The sequence below is a fragment of the Nematocida major genome (genome assembly GCF_021653875.1).
Source record: "Nematocida major strain JUm2507 chromosome Unknown 2424, whole genome shotgun sequence".
Taxonomy (NCBI): Eukaryota; Fungi; Microsporidia; genus Nematocida; species Nematocida major.
In genome coordinates this window covers 364,068-379,756 of record NW_025952956.1, presented here as the reverse complement: position 1 = coordinate 379,756, position 15,689 = coordinate 364,068, and the positions used below count along the sequence as shown (strand labels likewise).

The 15,689-nt window shown below is 50.9% G+C and overlaps 7 protein-coding genes across 7 annotated transcripts; 3 read left to right on the top strand and 4 right to left on the bottom strand.

Moving 5' to 3' along the window:
* Positions 1–557: 557 nt before the first annotated feature.
* Positions 558–2,849, bottom strand: NEMAJ01_0239 (uncharacterized protein; the record flags this gene model as incomplete). The annotated part of the gene is made up of 1 exon (XM_047914077.1): positions 558–2,849. One exon carries the CDS (start codon positions 2,847–2,849, stop codon positions 558–560), a length of 2,292 nt encoding a protein of 763 aa, XP_047770034.1.
* A 766-nt stretch (positions 2,850–3,615) lies between these two features.
* On the top strand, positions 3,616–4,392 carry NEMAJ01_0238 (small subunit ribosomal protein S2e; the record flags this gene model as incomplete). Its single annotated transcript, XM_047914076.1, has 1 exon — positions 3,616–4,392. The coding sequence occupies one exon, from the start codon at positions 3,616–3,618 to the stop codon at positions 4,390–4,392; it is 777 nt and encodes a 258-aa protein (XP_047770033.1).
* A 133-nt stretch (positions 4,393–4,525) lies between these two features.
* On the top strand, positions 4,526–4,870 carry NEMAJ01_0237 (uncharacterized protein; the record flags this gene model as incomplete). Its single annotated transcript, XM_047914075.1, has 1 exon — positions 4,526–4,870. The coding sequence occupies one exon, from the start codon at positions 4,526–4,528 to the stop codon at positions 4,868–4,870; it is 345 nt and encodes a 114-aa protein (XP_047770032.1).
* An 11-nt stretch (positions 4,871–4,881) lies between these two features.
* On the top strand, positions 4,882–5,430 carry NEMAJ01_0236 (uncharacterized protein; the record flags this gene model as incomplete). Its single annotated transcript, XM_047914074.1, has 1 exon — positions 4,882–5,430. One exon carries the CDS (start codon positions 4,882–4,884, stop codon positions 5,428–5,430), a length of 549 nt encoding a protein of 182 aa, XP_047770031.1.
* Positions 5,431–5,941: 511 nt separating this feature from the next.
* On the bottom strand, positions 5,942–9,211 carry NEMAJ01_0235 (DNA-directed RNA polymerase III subunit RPC2; the record flags this gene model as incomplete). Its single annotated transcript, XM_047914073.1, has 1 exon — positions 5,942–9,211. The coding sequence occupies one exon, from the start codon at positions 9,209–9,211 to the stop codon at positions 5,942–5,944; it is 3,270 nt and encodes a 1,089-aa protein (XP_047770030.1).
* Positions 9,212–9,525: 314 nt separating this feature from the next.
* Positions 9,526–12,231, bottom strand: NEMAJ01_0234 (uncharacterized protein; the record flags this gene model as incomplete). The annotated part of the gene is made up of 1 exon (XM_047914072.1): positions 9,526–12,231. One exon carries the CDS (start codon positions 12,229–12,231, stop codon positions 9,526–9,528), a length of 2,706 nt encoding a protein of 901 aa, XP_047770029.1.
* Positions 12,232–13,525: 1,294 nt separating this feature from the next.
* NEMAJ01_0233 (uncharacterized protein) lies at positions 13,526–15,118 on the bottom strand (the record flags this gene model as incomplete). The annotated part of the gene is made up of 1 exon (XM_047914071.1): positions 13,526–15,118. The coding sequence occupies one exon, from the start codon at positions 15,116–15,118 to the stop codon at positions 13,526–13,528; it is 1,593 nt and encodes a 530-aa protein (XP_047770028.1).
* Positions 15,119–15,689: the final 571 nt, after the last annotated feature.

Genomic DNA, 15,689 nt, shown 5'->3' with positions numbered 1-15,689 from the left:
GCGCGCATTTTCTATATGTTGCATTTCGCATTACATGCGTAGAGACGCGACTGCTTTGTTATTTGGAGCACAGGGTCCAATGCAAAGCTGCTGCGAGCCCGGTGACTTACTGTATTTTCTTGAATGCTGGGAAGCCTCCTGGGGGTTTGAAAGAAAGGGCTCTGCTGGTCTTTATTTCTTCTGCATAGATGCATTGGAAAGCGTGCTGGGCCTTTCACATACTTTTCAAGCGCTTTTCTCTTTTCTGCCGCGCGGCTTTGGAAAGGCAGAGTTTTCCGAATAGTTTGGCCTAAGCTGAATGTCTGCGCATATGCCTAAACTGAGAAACGAAGTCTGTGCCCAGGAGAAATTCGATTTTACAACCGCAGGCGTGTAGACATATGAATAAATGCCTTTGAAGCGCGGCAGTGGTGTGTGGGCGCCCTTTGCCCGAAGAAACAGCCTGCGCCGGAACCTCGAGTGGGCTTGCAGCTTGGCGGGTCTAGAACTGGTTAGATTTATTGTTTAATTTCCTATGCACGCAGCTGTTTCCGGCACGGAAAGGCACACTTAGCGGTCTATATAGTAACCAGCCGTTTGTCCAGGGCTTCTATCTTGCACAGAACAATGTGGGTTATTAGCATAAGAAAAGGCAGAGCAATTAGCAGAATCCTTGCTAAGTCTATGCTTATTTTCTCCAAGGGGCTTTTTATCCTTCGAGACACAATAGCGCACGGCGCCTTTGTAAATATCATGGCTCCACACACCTCAAGCAGAGTGCAGATCGCCCAAAGATTATACCAGCGGGTTGTCAGCGCATCAATGCACTGGGGGATGCATAGGCCTAAAAGGAAGCTGGCCAGAATGCAGGCTGCAAGGCCGACAGCCAGCGCGCGCCTGCTCTTCTTTATAGCCTTGGAAATAAGAAGAGCCTGGAATATTCCGCATAAAATTACGCCGGCGGCGCTAAGAGCTTTCATGACAACCAAAAATACCAGAGAAGCCTCTCTGCCTACGGTAAAGCTGCATTTCTTGGTGTGCATAAGCAGGTAAGCCATTCTGCACGAGTATGTGCATATTCCCATATAGACAGCGGCAAAAACAAACGCAATAAGCACACTCTGCGTCTCGAAAAATCCCTGCTCTTCTCTTTTTTGGCTGTGTGCGTTCTTGCGTTTTGCAAGCTCAATGGGCGAAGACTTGTGTGCTTTTCGGCCCGTCTGCTTTAGCCGTGCTACGCTGCCAGAAGCAAAGTCCTGCTCAGGGATCGCCGGGGTTTCCTGTAGCCCTACAAAACCCGGCTGCTCTTCTTCTGCATGCTCCCCAAGGCTTTCTATCAGCGTATGCCCACATTCTTTCAACTCCACCGCAGGCTTTGTGTCTATTCCTGCGCATTCTTCCTCCAAAAGAGCATTTCTATCCGCCTCCACCAGCTCTGAATACGCCTCTCCTGTTTCCTTCTCGCTTTCTAGCGAGCACTCGCTCTCTTTCTCACGCTCCAAGTGAGTGTTGGCATATAGGCCCGCTTCATCATTCCATGCTTCTTGTGGAGAGGCTTCCCTTTGGCAGCTGGGCTCTATATCGGGCTTGTCCATGCGGTGCTCTTCCTCTGCCTCCTCCAAGACATCCATGCCCTCTTTTCCAGAAGGCTCTTCCTGCGCTTTTCTGCCATATTCAAGCCCTTTCTCTTCAGCAACCTCGGGTATTATGCTCAAGAAAGGCTCCATAGAGCATCTGTACAAAGATTCATCCACCTTCGAGAAGAGCTCAATGTCTTCCACATGCAAAAACGCCCGTGCCTCCTTTACGAGCTCTCTCTTTGTGTTTTGGTACACGCTGGATGCGTATAGGGCTTCCTGGTTCTCCTCTTTGAGCTGTATATCCTTGCAAAAGGGCATGTCCACCGATTGATCCTGCTGGATCTTCTGCACATAGTCCAAAGCTGCGCTGTGAAAGGCGCGGATCGACTCGGGGTCATCTATATCCAAGCCGGCCAGGGCCTCCAGCAGGTCTTGGCTGTAAAAAAGCTCTTGCACGCGGTTCTCTGCACTCATTATTGTGTCCCAGTTGTTAATTATTATCTTCAGCGTTATCAACATGCTTTCCATGCCCGGATCCATGAAATAATCCATGCCGTTAGACATCGCTTCCTCTCTGTAGTCTAACTCCCTCTCGAAGACTAGTTTAATCTCACTCACTACCTTTTCGATGCTGGTTATGTTTTTATAGTCTAGGAAAATGTTCGAAAGCTCCTCACTTTCTATTTGGCTCTCATGCATGCCCCCTATTCTGCACATGTTCAAAACCTGCATTTGCAGGCCCTCCTTTGAAAAAAATCGCGCATCGTTTTCTGTGGTAAACACGGCTTTCTTCAAGAGCATGGTGTAAACATCCTGGAGCGCTTGCTGAGTGAGCCTGCTAGGCTGCTTGGCCGGCCTAAACCGTGGGAGCATATACATTGCGTTGACCCACGCTGTCAAAAGCAGGCTGCTAAAATGAAAAAAATCGCGCAGGCGCTGCTCGGGCGTTGCACCCGGAGCCAAAAGCCGCTCTTTCAGACACGGGTTGTTTTCCAGACACGCAAGAATGCTCTGGACCGAACTCATGTTTTCCTTGAGCATTCTTGAAATAGAAAGGTAAAACCGTCGGTTTTTTCGCGTTTCCTTCACATGCGGGCTAACCTTTTCAACGGAAATTAGATTTTCAAGCCCATGCATGTCATCCCAGGAAATCCGCAGGCACGCCTCGCGAATCATCTTGGAGGCCCCACCCCGGTCCATCCCGAATATGAGCAGCAAATCGGTTTTGAGCTCTTCCTCCTCAAATAACATTTCGTTTGAAAACCACATCCTTGCTTCAAACGCTGCCATAAAAATAAAATTGCACTCTATGATTTGCTATTAAAATGCCGCCTCATCCCGGCGCCACAGTCTCTCTCCCCAGGCATGCATGCTGCTCAACAAAAACAAGCTGTGTTTTCAATCCCTCTGCTTTCCCGCCCTCCAGGCCCGCTTTCTGTTTTTATTTTTCTGCACATGCATGGCCAAACTAGGAAATTCTCCTTTTGTGCCTAGGTTTCAATTTATCCGCATGTATTCTTCTTTGAACAATTTTGCTGCAATGCAGGCGTAAAATAGCTTGATCAAAAAATTATTGGAGTTTCTGAAAGAGCGAAGAAAACTCTTCTGGATGCATACTTCTCAGATCTCTGTGGGAGCGTATAACTCTCGCTCAGAGTCGTAGGCTGTGCACCAACGCACCGATTATGTATAAATGGCAGAAAGTGTGTGCTCAAATAACCCGAGTGCAGGGCGGCCTCTTGCACCTGCATCTTCTGGGTGTTTTATGGCATGCCTCATTTTCGCCGCATGCTTCCACATTCTGCGCCATATTTCCGAGCTTTTGCAAAGAGACGCAGCTTTTTTCATTTTTCAAATTTTCATTGCCAGCGCGCCCTTCCTCGAGCGCATTTGCAAGGAAAATCGCAAAAGGGGCTCTGAGGCTGCAAGTTCGCCTGTGAGTGCTGAAGGTGTGCTGAGGCATGGTTCAAGTGCTGCCTTCGGGCTATTTCTTGGGCAGGCTGCTTTTTTATTTTTCAACCGAACTATAGAATTATTTTTATTTTTAAACCCCAGTATGGTAACAGAACGCAATCCAGAGGGACAGCAGACCGAAGCAAAAAAGACCGAAAGACAAGACAAGGGACAGAAGAGGCCACAGCGAAGACAGAAAGAAGAGAAGAAGTGGGTGCCAAAGACCAACCTAGGAAAGCTTGTACAAATGGGCAAGATGACATTAAATGACATCTACACAAACAGCTTAAAGATCCAGGAGCCAGAAATTGTAGACTTCTTAGTCCAGGAGAAGCTCAAGGACGATGTGCTGTGCATCAAGTCCATCCAGAAGCAGACAAAGGCCGGACAGAGAACAAGAATCAAGGCTGTTGTGATTGTTGGAGACGGAAACGGAAGTATTGGTCTTGGAGTCAAGTCTGCAAAGGAAGCCAGATCTGCCATAGAGAAGGCCACTGAGGTCGCAAAGTGCAACATGCAGCCGGTGGACTTTGGATGGTGGGACAGGCAGGTAGGACAGCCCCACACTGTAAAAGTACGAGGATCAGGAAAGTGCGGTAGTGTAAACATCACCCTCACGCCTGCGCCAAAGGGAACAGGAATCATTGCGGCCACAATCCCAAAGAAGATTTTCCAGATGGCAGGACTCAAGGACGTGTTCACCTCCTCCTCCGGACGTACCTCGGCAAGCGAAAACTTCGCAAAGGCCACAGTTGCAGCGCTGCAGAAGTGTAACACTTTCTACTCGCCTGAGAACTGGGGAACACCTGAGCCTATTCCGTCGCCTCTTCAGGTATACTCTGACCTTATTTCAAACTTCTCCAAAAAGCTAGCAATCTAAGCAGTATTAGAAAATAAATCTAGTTATACACGTACACTTTTTGTGCTGAGGCTTGTGTGGAAACAGCCTGGGAAGGGCAGAGCACGCCAATTATTTAGCGCACGCGTATTTATGTGCGCACGCCCTGCGCCCCATGAAGTTTAAAAGAAAAAGAAGCGCTGAGGAAGGCTATGTGGTTGGCCTGGACCTCGCGACAAAAAACACTGAGCTGAAGGAGGAGATCCGAGACCTGAAGGAGAAGCAGAACGCCCTCCTGCGGGAGTCCCTGCAGCACCAGTATCTGCGGTACAAAATGAAGACGGAGTCCGAGAAGATCCTGCACGAACAGAAAGTCCTCCTGGCAGGGGTGCTTGAGAAGATCGAGCAAAGCCTGCACGCGCTGAGAAAGGAAGAGCCTGTTTCCCCGCAAAGGCCCAAGGAAGGCCGAAATCCCTTGAAAGAAAACCCCAAACAAAAGAGCACTGAGCACACACAATAATTTTATTTGCGATGCAGTGGGAAGACGCCGTGCAGAGGATAACAGAAAAGGCAAACAAAATAGAAAGCGCCTTGGCGCACAGCACCCGCATGGAGACCCTAGAGGCCCTGCTTTCTGAGCTGCAGCAAGACATGCAAAACTGCAAAAGCGTCATACTTGGCGCTGCAGACGGGCCAAGCATATACTCGCAGATGGAGAGCCGGGCCCGGGTGCTCTCCCGAAGGGTGAACATTGTAAAAATGGCGTACCAGGCGGAAGACTCTGGCGCAAAAATGCGGCAGCACTCTGCAGGAGACTGCCACATTTCCAGAGGCACTGAGAAGCTAAACAAATACATAAAGATTGCCTCGCACTCTCTGAGCTCCATAGAAAAGCAAAGGAGCATCCTAAAAGGCAGCCGGCAGAAGCTAGAGGACGGCCTGCAGTATTTAGGGCTCTCTGATAAAACGATCGACCGAATTTCCAACAGGTATCTATCGGACTACCGGCTCTTCAAGGCCCTTACTGCCGTGTTCATACTCCTGTTTATATACGTATTTATTTTCCGAGGCAAGAAGTAGAAATAGAAAAATAAATAAGTCCTGCACACTCTGCGCGTTCTCGCCAAACACTATAAAATGCGTGTTTATTTCACACGGGCATGGGCCCAGGAGCGGAAGCACTGCATTCTTGCGCCTGCTTTCTGGCCGGGCAGCGCTTTCTATCCACAGGCGCGCCCGCCCTACTTGAACAGATTTGCCAGGCACCTCAGCCAGCGCGGCTTCTTTTTTATGCGAGGCCCTGCGCCTGCTGCATGGCTTTCGCTCCCGAAAACCCCAAACCGCTCCAGAGGCAGGTTCTGCACCATCTGCACGAAATCTCGGCTGTGCACTCTTTCTATCCGCACTCTTTCATATTTTTGTCCTTTTTGTAATTTCTCTGTCTGCATGCCCAAAGCGCCTTTCCGTCTATTTATGCACTGCCCATCAAGCATCAAGTCACATGGATTCCAAAAAGATCGCGGGAAAACTTGATTCGTGTTATTCGAGTGCAATCCACGCGTCCTGCGCGCATGGTCTGGCTGGCCGCCGCCTACTCCTTCAGAATAATGCGCGGCGCTATTTTCATGGCCATCAGCTCCTGGAAGAGCAGCTTGCAGGCATACGGCATCTGGATCTTCTGGACCTGCGACTTTTTGCACGAGATGCACCCGCCCGGGCTTGTGATAAGCTTGCACTCGCTGCACACATGCGCCATGAACTTGTCCGAAGAAACCACAAGCCTCTCTATAAGGATCTCGGACGCGCCGTATCCGATCAAGCAGTCTCTCTCCATTTCTCCCAGACGAAACCCTCCGTCACGGCACCTTCCTTCGGTGGGCTGCCGAGTCAGCACAGCTCTGGGCCCCCTTGCACGCGCGTGCATTTTATCTGTCACCATGTGTTTCAGCCGCTGGTAAAAGACGGGCCCGAAAAATATCCGAACGGGAATCTGCTCCCCGGAGGTTCCGCACATAAGAGTCTCCTTTCCTGTTTCGCTGTACCCCAGAGCGACCAGCTCGTCCGCAATGTCCTGCGCCCTTGTGCCGCCAAATGCGGTTGCTGCATACTGTGTAAGCTTTTTGGACCCGTTCGATATCGACTTTCCTGTCACCAGCTCCAGTATCTTTCCAACGGTCATTCTCGATGGAAACCCGTGCGGGTTCATCACCAAGTCTGGCGATATGCCCATTTCATTGAACGGCATGTCTTCCTGTGGCAGAATCAGCCCAACGACCCCCTTCTGCCCATGTCTGCTGCTGAACTTGTCGCCAATCCTGGGGATCCGGTGCTCTTTTAGCACGGTTTTTATTGTAATCAGGTCGTCTCCTGTCCTCATTATCGCTGTTTTGTCGACAGATGCCCCGTCCAGGCCTCTGTACACTGCCCCTGCCTTTCCTCCCACGGGGGTTCTTCTGTCTATAAAAGTCACGCCCTCGCTCACCTTCAGGCCCGGAGACGGAATCCCGTCCCCTACAATTGTGTCTGCGGCGCCTCCTGGGTACGTGCGCAGGGAGACCGCGTGCGTCTTGAACAAAAGAGCACGCCCCACGCCTCTGTCCACAGAGGCCTTGTTCAAAATCAGCGCGTCTTCAATGTCGTATCCCGACATGCTCATAACCGCTATTGTCAGGTTCTGCCCTGCCGGCAAGTCGTTGTACTTTATAAGCTCCATCCCCCGAGTCGCCGCCAGCGGTCTCTGCGGGTTTACCATAAAGAAATTTGCCCCGTCCATCCGCCGCCTTTGGTCCACGCCTGTTACGCCCACCCCCTGCTTTCCCATGGCGCATTGGTATGTGTTTCTGGGCGACTGGTTGTGGTGCGGGTACGGAATAACGCCTGCCACATACCCCAGCACGGCAGCCGGGTCTATCTCCAAATGCGTGGTTTTTTCTGATATTTCACACTCCCACACGGCAATCAGCGAGTTTTTGGCCTCGTTCTGGTCAATATACTCTATCAGGCCCTCCTTGACCAAGTCGGAAACGGTCTTGTACCCTTCGCTGAGAAGCTTCAGATCCTTTTGCTGAAGCCTTGGCTTTCCCTGCTCCACAATAATCAGCGGGCGCGTAAGCCTCCCTGTTTCTGTGGACACAAAAAGGTCTGTGTTTACCCATATTCCAACTGTGCTGGGAATAACGCCGCTTCTTCGGACCCTCCGCAGCTCCCTGGCCATTTCCTCGGGGCGTCTGCACGTGCCCACCAAAACCCCGTTTAGCCAGCACTTGGCTCCCTCCAGCTCTGCCGACGCAACCACAGAAATGTCTTCAATTCCCAGAAAAGAGAGCGCTGTCAAAACCTCGTCTTCTTTCTCGCTCGGCGTGATTTCTGTGAGCATTGCCAGGCTCTTCACAAGCCCGCAGGCCTCTCCCTCTGGCGTGTCCGCAGGGCAAAACATTCCCCACTGCGAGCAATGCAGCGCACGCGGGCCCGACACTTTTCTGGTTTTTTCAAACTGCGACGAGACTCTCGAGCACATTCCAATCGCAGAAAGCCTGCTCAGGCGGGTCAGAACCTGCGTAATGCCTGCCCGCTCCATGCGGAACCTTTTCAAAGACCAAGACCCCGTTGAAATCGCCCGGAGCAGCCCTGTTGTCACCATCCCTCTGTTCATAACCAAAAAGTGCAGCGCATCCAGCTCCTGCGCCCTCGCCCTTTTGCACAGCACGCGGTCCAGCGCCTTCTTTATCTCCCCGTTGAGCCTTTTCAGAAGGTCTTCAAACAAAAGAGAAAGCATCTGCCCGGCCAGCTCTATTCTTTTGTTTCCGACAAAATCCTTGTCGTTCTGCAGCTCGTCTGCGCCTCCGCGGCTGTACTCCAAAAGCATTCTCGCCATAATGGACAAGTACTCGGCCTTTCTTCGCATCTCTGTCCCTGTTCCCGGCACGTGTGCTAGAATAATGTCGCACAGCAGAAGGCGCGCCTCGTCTATTCCGCCAGACCGGGTCTTTATCCGGCTGCCTATCCACGCAAGCGCCTCCAGGTCTGTCCTTATGTGGGCAACGCTTACCACGGGCTGGCCTATCAGCATCTCAATCTCCAGGTCCGTGGTGACCCCCATTCCCTTCATCACTATGTTCAGCGGGATGTCCTCGGTCAGCGAGTTGTGCGCCATGTACAGAAGCTTTTTTTTCAGCACAACCTTGGTTTTACTCTTTCTCTCCAGCGACGAGCTGGTCACCACTGCGCACAGGTCCCCTCTGAAGTCTGTCTCTATCAGTATCCTGTTCTTGGCCAGCTGCTCCTGCATTAGAAGAACCCGCTCCATCCCCTTGCATATGAAGTACCCGCCAATGTCGTACGGGCACTCGTTTTTCGGCCGGGAGTACCGTGGGTTCACGATGCTCTGCACGCTGCCAGACTCCGTGTGCAGCGTGTTTTCCTGATACTCTTTCTGCCGAAGCGACAGACTGCTCCCCAGCATAATAGGCATCTTTCCCACTATTATGTTCCTCGAGGAAACCACATCCTTGCCCCGCGTGTACTCTACATCCACAACTATGTCTCCTGCATACGTTAGGTTTCTTATTCGGCACTCCTCGGGCGTGACATACCTCTTTACCATGTTTTCTTCTATTGAGGGCGGCTCCACGCGAATATCCGTGTACTTCATGTAGAACGACGGGTCTACGTCGGAGTCTATGAAGCTGTTTGTCTGCATAACCGTTTTTATTTCTTTTTCCACAAAGTGGTTAAAAGACCCTATGTGGTGCCGATTCAGCCCCTTTTCTGTCAAAACTTTCTCCGTAAATATGTTATACGACAGCTTCTTTTTTTCGCCTGCGCTGCTCCCAGAGCCCTGCCTTATGTCGCAAGTATTCATATTTTTTAGAAAGAAAAGAAATTTAAAATCCAGTGCTTGCTTTTCTTGCTTTCCAAATAGCACCAGGCAAATATTAAGCGTAAACTCCTCTGCCCAGCCCTGGACACTTCGCTATGGCGTGCATTGCCGAAGAAAAAAGAGCTGCAGCGACACGGCTTCCATGTGCCCTGCTTCCAGCAGGCCTCCGCCAATCGCGAATCAAAAATCAACGAAAGCCCGGAGCCGAGTGCCATAGCGTTTTTTCTCTTTTCTCAGCGCTGGCTTCTCTTTCGCAAACTCCTTTTGTTTTCTCATACAATTTATTTACCCGCTTTCTACTCCTGCAGCCTCCTCTTCTCGAATGCGCTGATGAAATCCTCTGGCTTGGCGTACACTTTTCTGTCAAAGTACAGGCCGCGCTCCGTGATGGGAAGCAGAACTTCCTGCGCCTCCTCTCCAGGCATCATGCACACAAACAAGGCGCATCCGGGCGTTGTCTTGCACACGGAAAGCGCACATCTTTCCGAGAGCTCCTTTTTCTTTCCCTGCGCGAGCCTCTGCTTTATCGCCTCCACGGGCTCGGTGGTGAACTTTCTGTGCTCCATAATCCGCCGGACGGTTTTCAGATAGTTTGGTATATATGTTTCTGTGATGCTCTCTATGTCGCTAAAGACGCGTCCCTCCAGCTCGTATCCGTTCCGGATTTCCTTTATTCGGGTGTGCACGCAGAAGAACTTGTCTGGGTTTTCTGTGATTCTTATTGTGAGAATCAGCGAGTCTGGGTGGGACGAAGACACGCGCAGCACATAAGACCCAAACTTCTTGTCTTTCAGAAGCCTGCAGGCCATCTTTGCCGAAACGCTCTTCACTCGCCAGTGCGACGCCGCCCTAAGCAAATTCTCGCCGCCCTTCTTCTCTTCCTTCACAACAGCTCTGTAGTTCAGCATGTCCAGCCCGCACACGCGCACCTGCAGCTCCTGCCCGTTGACCAGGCCCTCTCTCGCGACCTCCCCCAGCACTGCAAACACCCCGTTGCTCAGCCTTATCTGCGTCTCCTGCCCGGCCTTTACTATGGTTCCGCCCAGCACCTTCCCCGGCATGCTTATCTTTGCTCCTGAAGAAAGGCTCCACGAAGTCTGCATGCACAGAAACTCTTCTTCGGATATGCCGTTGTACAACATAAACTCTTCGTCCTTCCCCAGACCCTTCCCCGAAGAAACCTCTGAAATGCCCTCCAGCCGGCCCACACACTGCGTGTACGCCTTCCGGTATACTTTGTTTTCGATCACGGGCTCGTTTATGGGCCTGTTCCATCCTGTGTGCGGAACAACCGTCTCTTTAACCGCTCTGCGGACCTCCTCGCAGGAAGCGCAGCTGTCTACCAGAACAATCTCAGGGTCTCCTCCGCTTTTCACAAACTCGTAGACCTCCTTCTTCATCTGCGCATACTCGGGCGAGGCGCACACACTTGCCTCTGCTTTTTTGTATGCAGCAGCGTACTCCAGCACCTCCACTGCAGCGTTTTTCTTCAGCATTCTCTGCATCGGAACTATGGCTGGCATCTCCTTCTCGCACCCCATAAGGCCTTCTATTGCGCTCAGCGGGTTTCTCACCGCTTTGCACAGAAGCACTGGAAAGTCCTTTGGCTCGCCCATGGCCCTCAAAACGCCTTCTGCAATGTAAGCTTTGTTTTCTGTCCTGGCAAGCTGCTTGAGCTTGTACCCCTTCCCGGAAACCGCAACTATGCCTCTGTGCTCATCCAAGTTTAGAGCGTCTCTTCCCTGCACCACCCCGCTTGCAAGCACTGCTTCTCGGCTGTCGACTTTTGCGTACCGAAACTTTCCCCGGTCCGCCCACAGGCCAAGCACCGGCTCCTTTCCCGGCAGCATGTCCAGAATGCTCAAGGCCTTTCCCAGAAGCTCCATTTTCACGTGCTCTTCTGAAAAAAGCGCCAGCTCTTTCTCCACTCCCTGGCAAATGTCCTCTGCCAGCTTTTCAACAAACTGGAAAACCGCCTCCTTCAGCGCCCCCTCGCTGCACACGCCCCTCAGCTTCTCCACGATTCTTTTGACTGTTTCTTCTTTGTTTATGATCAGCCGGTACGAGCCCCCTCTGGCCCTGAGGTTTTGCAGCAAGTACATGTCTGCGCCCGACACCATTCGGGCCAGCAGTTTCACGGAGGCGCCTCCAACAATTTCAATTTCAGATATCTCCATGCCAATCTCTATGGCCATTCGGAATATCCACGGGTTGTACAAAAGCCCATTCAGCTTCCCAGAGCTGCCCTCTGTGCCTGCAGCATCCGGGCTCTCTCCTGCGCCATACACCATCCTGTGCGTTGCCTTTACAGCGACCTTTCTGTCCTCGTCTGTGCATGTTTTCGACTGCAGCCCATAGACATACTGCAGAAGCCGCGTGCATTCTTCGAGCGTGTTCAGCGTGTGTGCGCACGCTGCAACTGCCTTTATGTTTTCGTCAGCCGTGCTGGGGAGGTGGGAAACTATCTTCTTTCTTTCTTTGTACGAGCAAACAAGGCCCCGCGCCTGGAGGACCGCCAGGTGGCTTTGCGGGCTGTTCAGGCAGTAGAAAGACTCCATCACAACCTCGTCCAGGCTTCTTCCGCCAGCGAAGCCAGCGACTATCTTTTCAATGCTTTTTCTGGGGATAGAAGAAACAGTTTCCTGAAGAAATTCCGAGACTCTTTCAACCAGATCCTCCTGATCAACGCCCTTCGCGTCTTCGCCGGCGTCTTTCGGGTCCTCCTGCGCCGCCTCTTCCGGCACATTTTGCCTGGAGTAGTACTCAAGCGTTTGCAGATAGTCTGTTCCGTCTCCAAAGATCTTTGAAAGCACGCCCGCAGCCACTCCGCCTGTTATCCCCCACGAGTTGATTTCTTCGCTTTTTTCCTCAACACTATGCTCTGTTGAGTTCTCTTCGAAAAGATCCTCTATTTCGTCTTTTACGTCTTTTTCCTGCTTGTGCACTTTTCTTCTTCTTTCAAAGACTTCATCTTCACTGTCTTCCTCCCTTTCTCTCTTCATTTAAAAATAGAAAAGAAAATTCACTATAAATCCACGCCCTCGCACCCGCCTCCGCGCCTGCCCTTTCTAAGCCCAGCGCCGTCCAGCATGTTCTGGCCTGCTCCTCCTGCTCGCTTCTTCCTTGCAGAGCGGCATGCTGCCGCACATATTTTCCGAGGGTTTTCTGCCCAGCGAGTAGGCACCTTGTCTGTGCACGGCTGCCCAGGCATGCTTCTTTGCAAAGATAAAGTGCTTGAGGCTTATGGAAAAGCACAAATTTGTGCCGCACTCTTTTTGAAGTGCCAATTTTATGCTGCATGCGGCGGGCTGGGCGCCTCTAATGTTTGCACAATCCTCTGGGCTGGCCTGGTCTGCCTTTCCCAATGCAGCTAGCTGTGCAGCTGTTGCATTTATAATTTTCCATCCTGCACTTTTCCAGAGCTGCTTGTGCATTTCTGCGCAAAAAACTCGAGTCATTTTCCTAGGGTTTCGGCTGAATTTCAGCTTTGGCTTGGACTGGAGCATCCCTGCAGCGCCTCTTTGGCTTGGTTCCTGAAAAGCCTGGCAGCAATGCATTGTGCGCACACGCCTGTGCAAGCTGTGAGGATAATTCCCATGTACTTTAAAGAGATGGAATAAAAACCTCTAGACGCGCGCAAGAGTGTCTGTATAGGAAATCTGCGCATTTACAGACACTGCTGCCCAGGCCCCTCCAAACAGCGCTTCAATTGGGCACTGGAGGCTCTTGTGGATGTGTTTTTGCGCGCTGCCTGGTAAAAATCAAGCTGATGCAAGAATCTAGTGGGCCTATGCTTTTATTTCTCCAAAGTAAAATGCATACAAAAACAAAGTGTAAAAATAAGCTTTTATTTGCGCTCTCTGCACATGCGAGTGCAAATGAAAATGCATGCTGGGCATAAAACCTGCATTTTTACAGAGTGTGCGGCAGGGTATGGCTTCTTGAGAAGACTCGGCACATCCTGCACGCAGGTGCTCTAAAAGTGTGCTCTGTGTTATTATTCAGTGAAATAAGCAGAAGCCAGCGCCTACAAAGTCTAGAAAAATGCACCGAATGGCCAGTATCCCTAGGCTGCGCCTGCAGAACTAAACAGCCTGGGGTTGAAAGCACGAAAAATGAACCGCATGTTTTGTTTTTGGTAATGCTGGATAGAAACTATTCCAAAGCTTTACCCATTTCTCTAGTTCGGGCACGCTAGCACCGTATAACATTATATGAAAAGAAAGCGGCCTGGACACGGCCTGCCTTTTTTTTCTGGCTATTCGTTTCTAAGCAGGCTCCTGCCCTTCTTTGCAGTTACATGGGTATGGCTGCACCAATCTGCGAAAGCACCGACTCCGCCGCTGACAGTACAGGCAGCACATAGTTGTTTACCGTGGAAACCACCGGCTTCTTAACCCCGGACAGGATATTTATAGGCATTTGGGAGATTCTTTTATGCGTGTCGGTGGTTTCAAATGCCTCCCACGCCATAGAGCCATACATTGCTGCGCTCTTGACAGCCATGCTTTCTGCATGTTCGCCAGCCACGCTCTTGGCAAGGTCGACTGACGAGCGGTATGTATTTCGAGATTTTTGCAAAAACCTGGCCATGAAAAAGAAGTTGTAGACTGCCTGCTGGACCTGGCTTGCTATTTTTTTGGTTGCTTGAATGCGCATCTTTGACCACCGTCTTATGGTCTTCTTTGCCATTCGCACCCGATAGAGTGTGCACACAAAAATGCTTTTGATCAGCGCAAAAATGCTTGTAAATTGCAAAACCGGCGGCTCTCTTCTCTCAAGCTCCGCCAAGAACTTTCTGGTGGACTGCGTGCTCGGGTCTTCGCATATTATTTTTAGCTCGTGCATGATCTTGGCAATTCTCACAGAAAGTACGGTTTTCACCTCATATATGACGGGTTCGTGCACGTTCTTCATTAGGTCCAGTGCATCTTCCTCCATCAGAAAGCAGCCAATCGCACCTTTCTCTTTGGCTTTTTCTTTCAGCCTTAGCAGCTTTTCGGGCCTAAACGCACGGTTGGGCGCCAGCAGAGGGAAAATCTTTTCCAGCTGCTGCACATTGAGCGCCCCCCAAAACTTCCCTTCGGCGGCAATTATCTGGCGCCAGCTTACATACATGCCCATCAGTATTTTTAGATCTGTTCGCTGCACCTTCATGGAGTCGCACGTTGAGAGAATAATCTGCACAAGCTTCTCTGGGGGCATTTCCAGCAGAAGCTCCAGCTCTTTCTGGTGGGCCAGCAGCTCAATCCCCCTGTCGATGTACCGCATGCCATCTCTGGTTTTGCACGTGTACAGCATCCACATGCCGGGAAGCCTTGGAATCTCGCGGGTTCCAATGGTGTTTCTCAGAATCCCTATGACACCCTCAAGTCGGCACATAAGCGCGTCTTGCACGATCTCATTGTTCATGTAGAAGGCCCGCAGAAGCGTTCTTGTCATGCCCTTTAAATATGCTGAGTCCCCCAGCCCCTCTGCGCACATCATGGATCCCCAGTTGATCGCATTGCTTGCCAGCATCCCATACAAGTACTGCAGCTCGTGGTGTATTCCATATACAATGTCGTCAAACAACTCTTGGTCTGCTGTCTCATCAAGGCCTTGCAGCCTGTATATCTCTCTAAAAAGCACTTTTTCCCCAGTTGCCACGAGAAAAATCCAAAGAACGTCGCCAAAATGAACTCCGCACGATTTTCCCCAATGTTTTTCAAACTCCGTCTCCACATTCGTCATTTTTGCTATGCACTGGAGAAAGTTAATGATATGCGCTTCATCCATACGCCCATAGTTTTGCTTAAGCAAACTGCTTCTGCAAATCCAATGCAGATTTTCTACCGAAATATCAACTGGTTTTCTTTTTTTCGAGATTGATCTTGCATCTTTTTCCATCTCCACCTGGGGCTGCAAAAAGTGCAAATTTTATATGCAAAAAGCCAGCCGCATTAAGAGTGTCTGGAGAGAGCAAAGGATAGAGTTGAAGCACACGCGGGGCTTTGCAGGCCTGTGCTCTCCGAGGCCGAGTCCAAGCGCAGCTGCGAACCCCAAAGCAGAAGCTTCGCAGTGCTGCAGGAAAGTTCCCGCAGATTCTCCGGGCACATGCGCAAAAGGCAGACAGCACAACCCAAACCCCTTTATTTAACCAGGCATGCGCAGAATTGTCCTTTATTTTTTCGGCGTGTTTATGTGAACTAGTTCGATCTATTGAATAATTTCCTACGCACACAGCTGTTTCGCGTGTTTATATGCGCAGAACCAAATTTCTGCTTCTTCAATTATAAAATTCATTCCATAGGTCTCTGCGCAAGCCACTAGCAAGTCGCGTGCCACATCGAGAATATTGAGAAATAGCAGCATCCAGAAGGCCGGGCCCACGAAACAAAGCCTCCCACTGCAAACCGCAGCCCACCGCCCTGCATGCGGCAGAAAAAGAGCAAAAAACACCCAGTACGGGACTCGAACC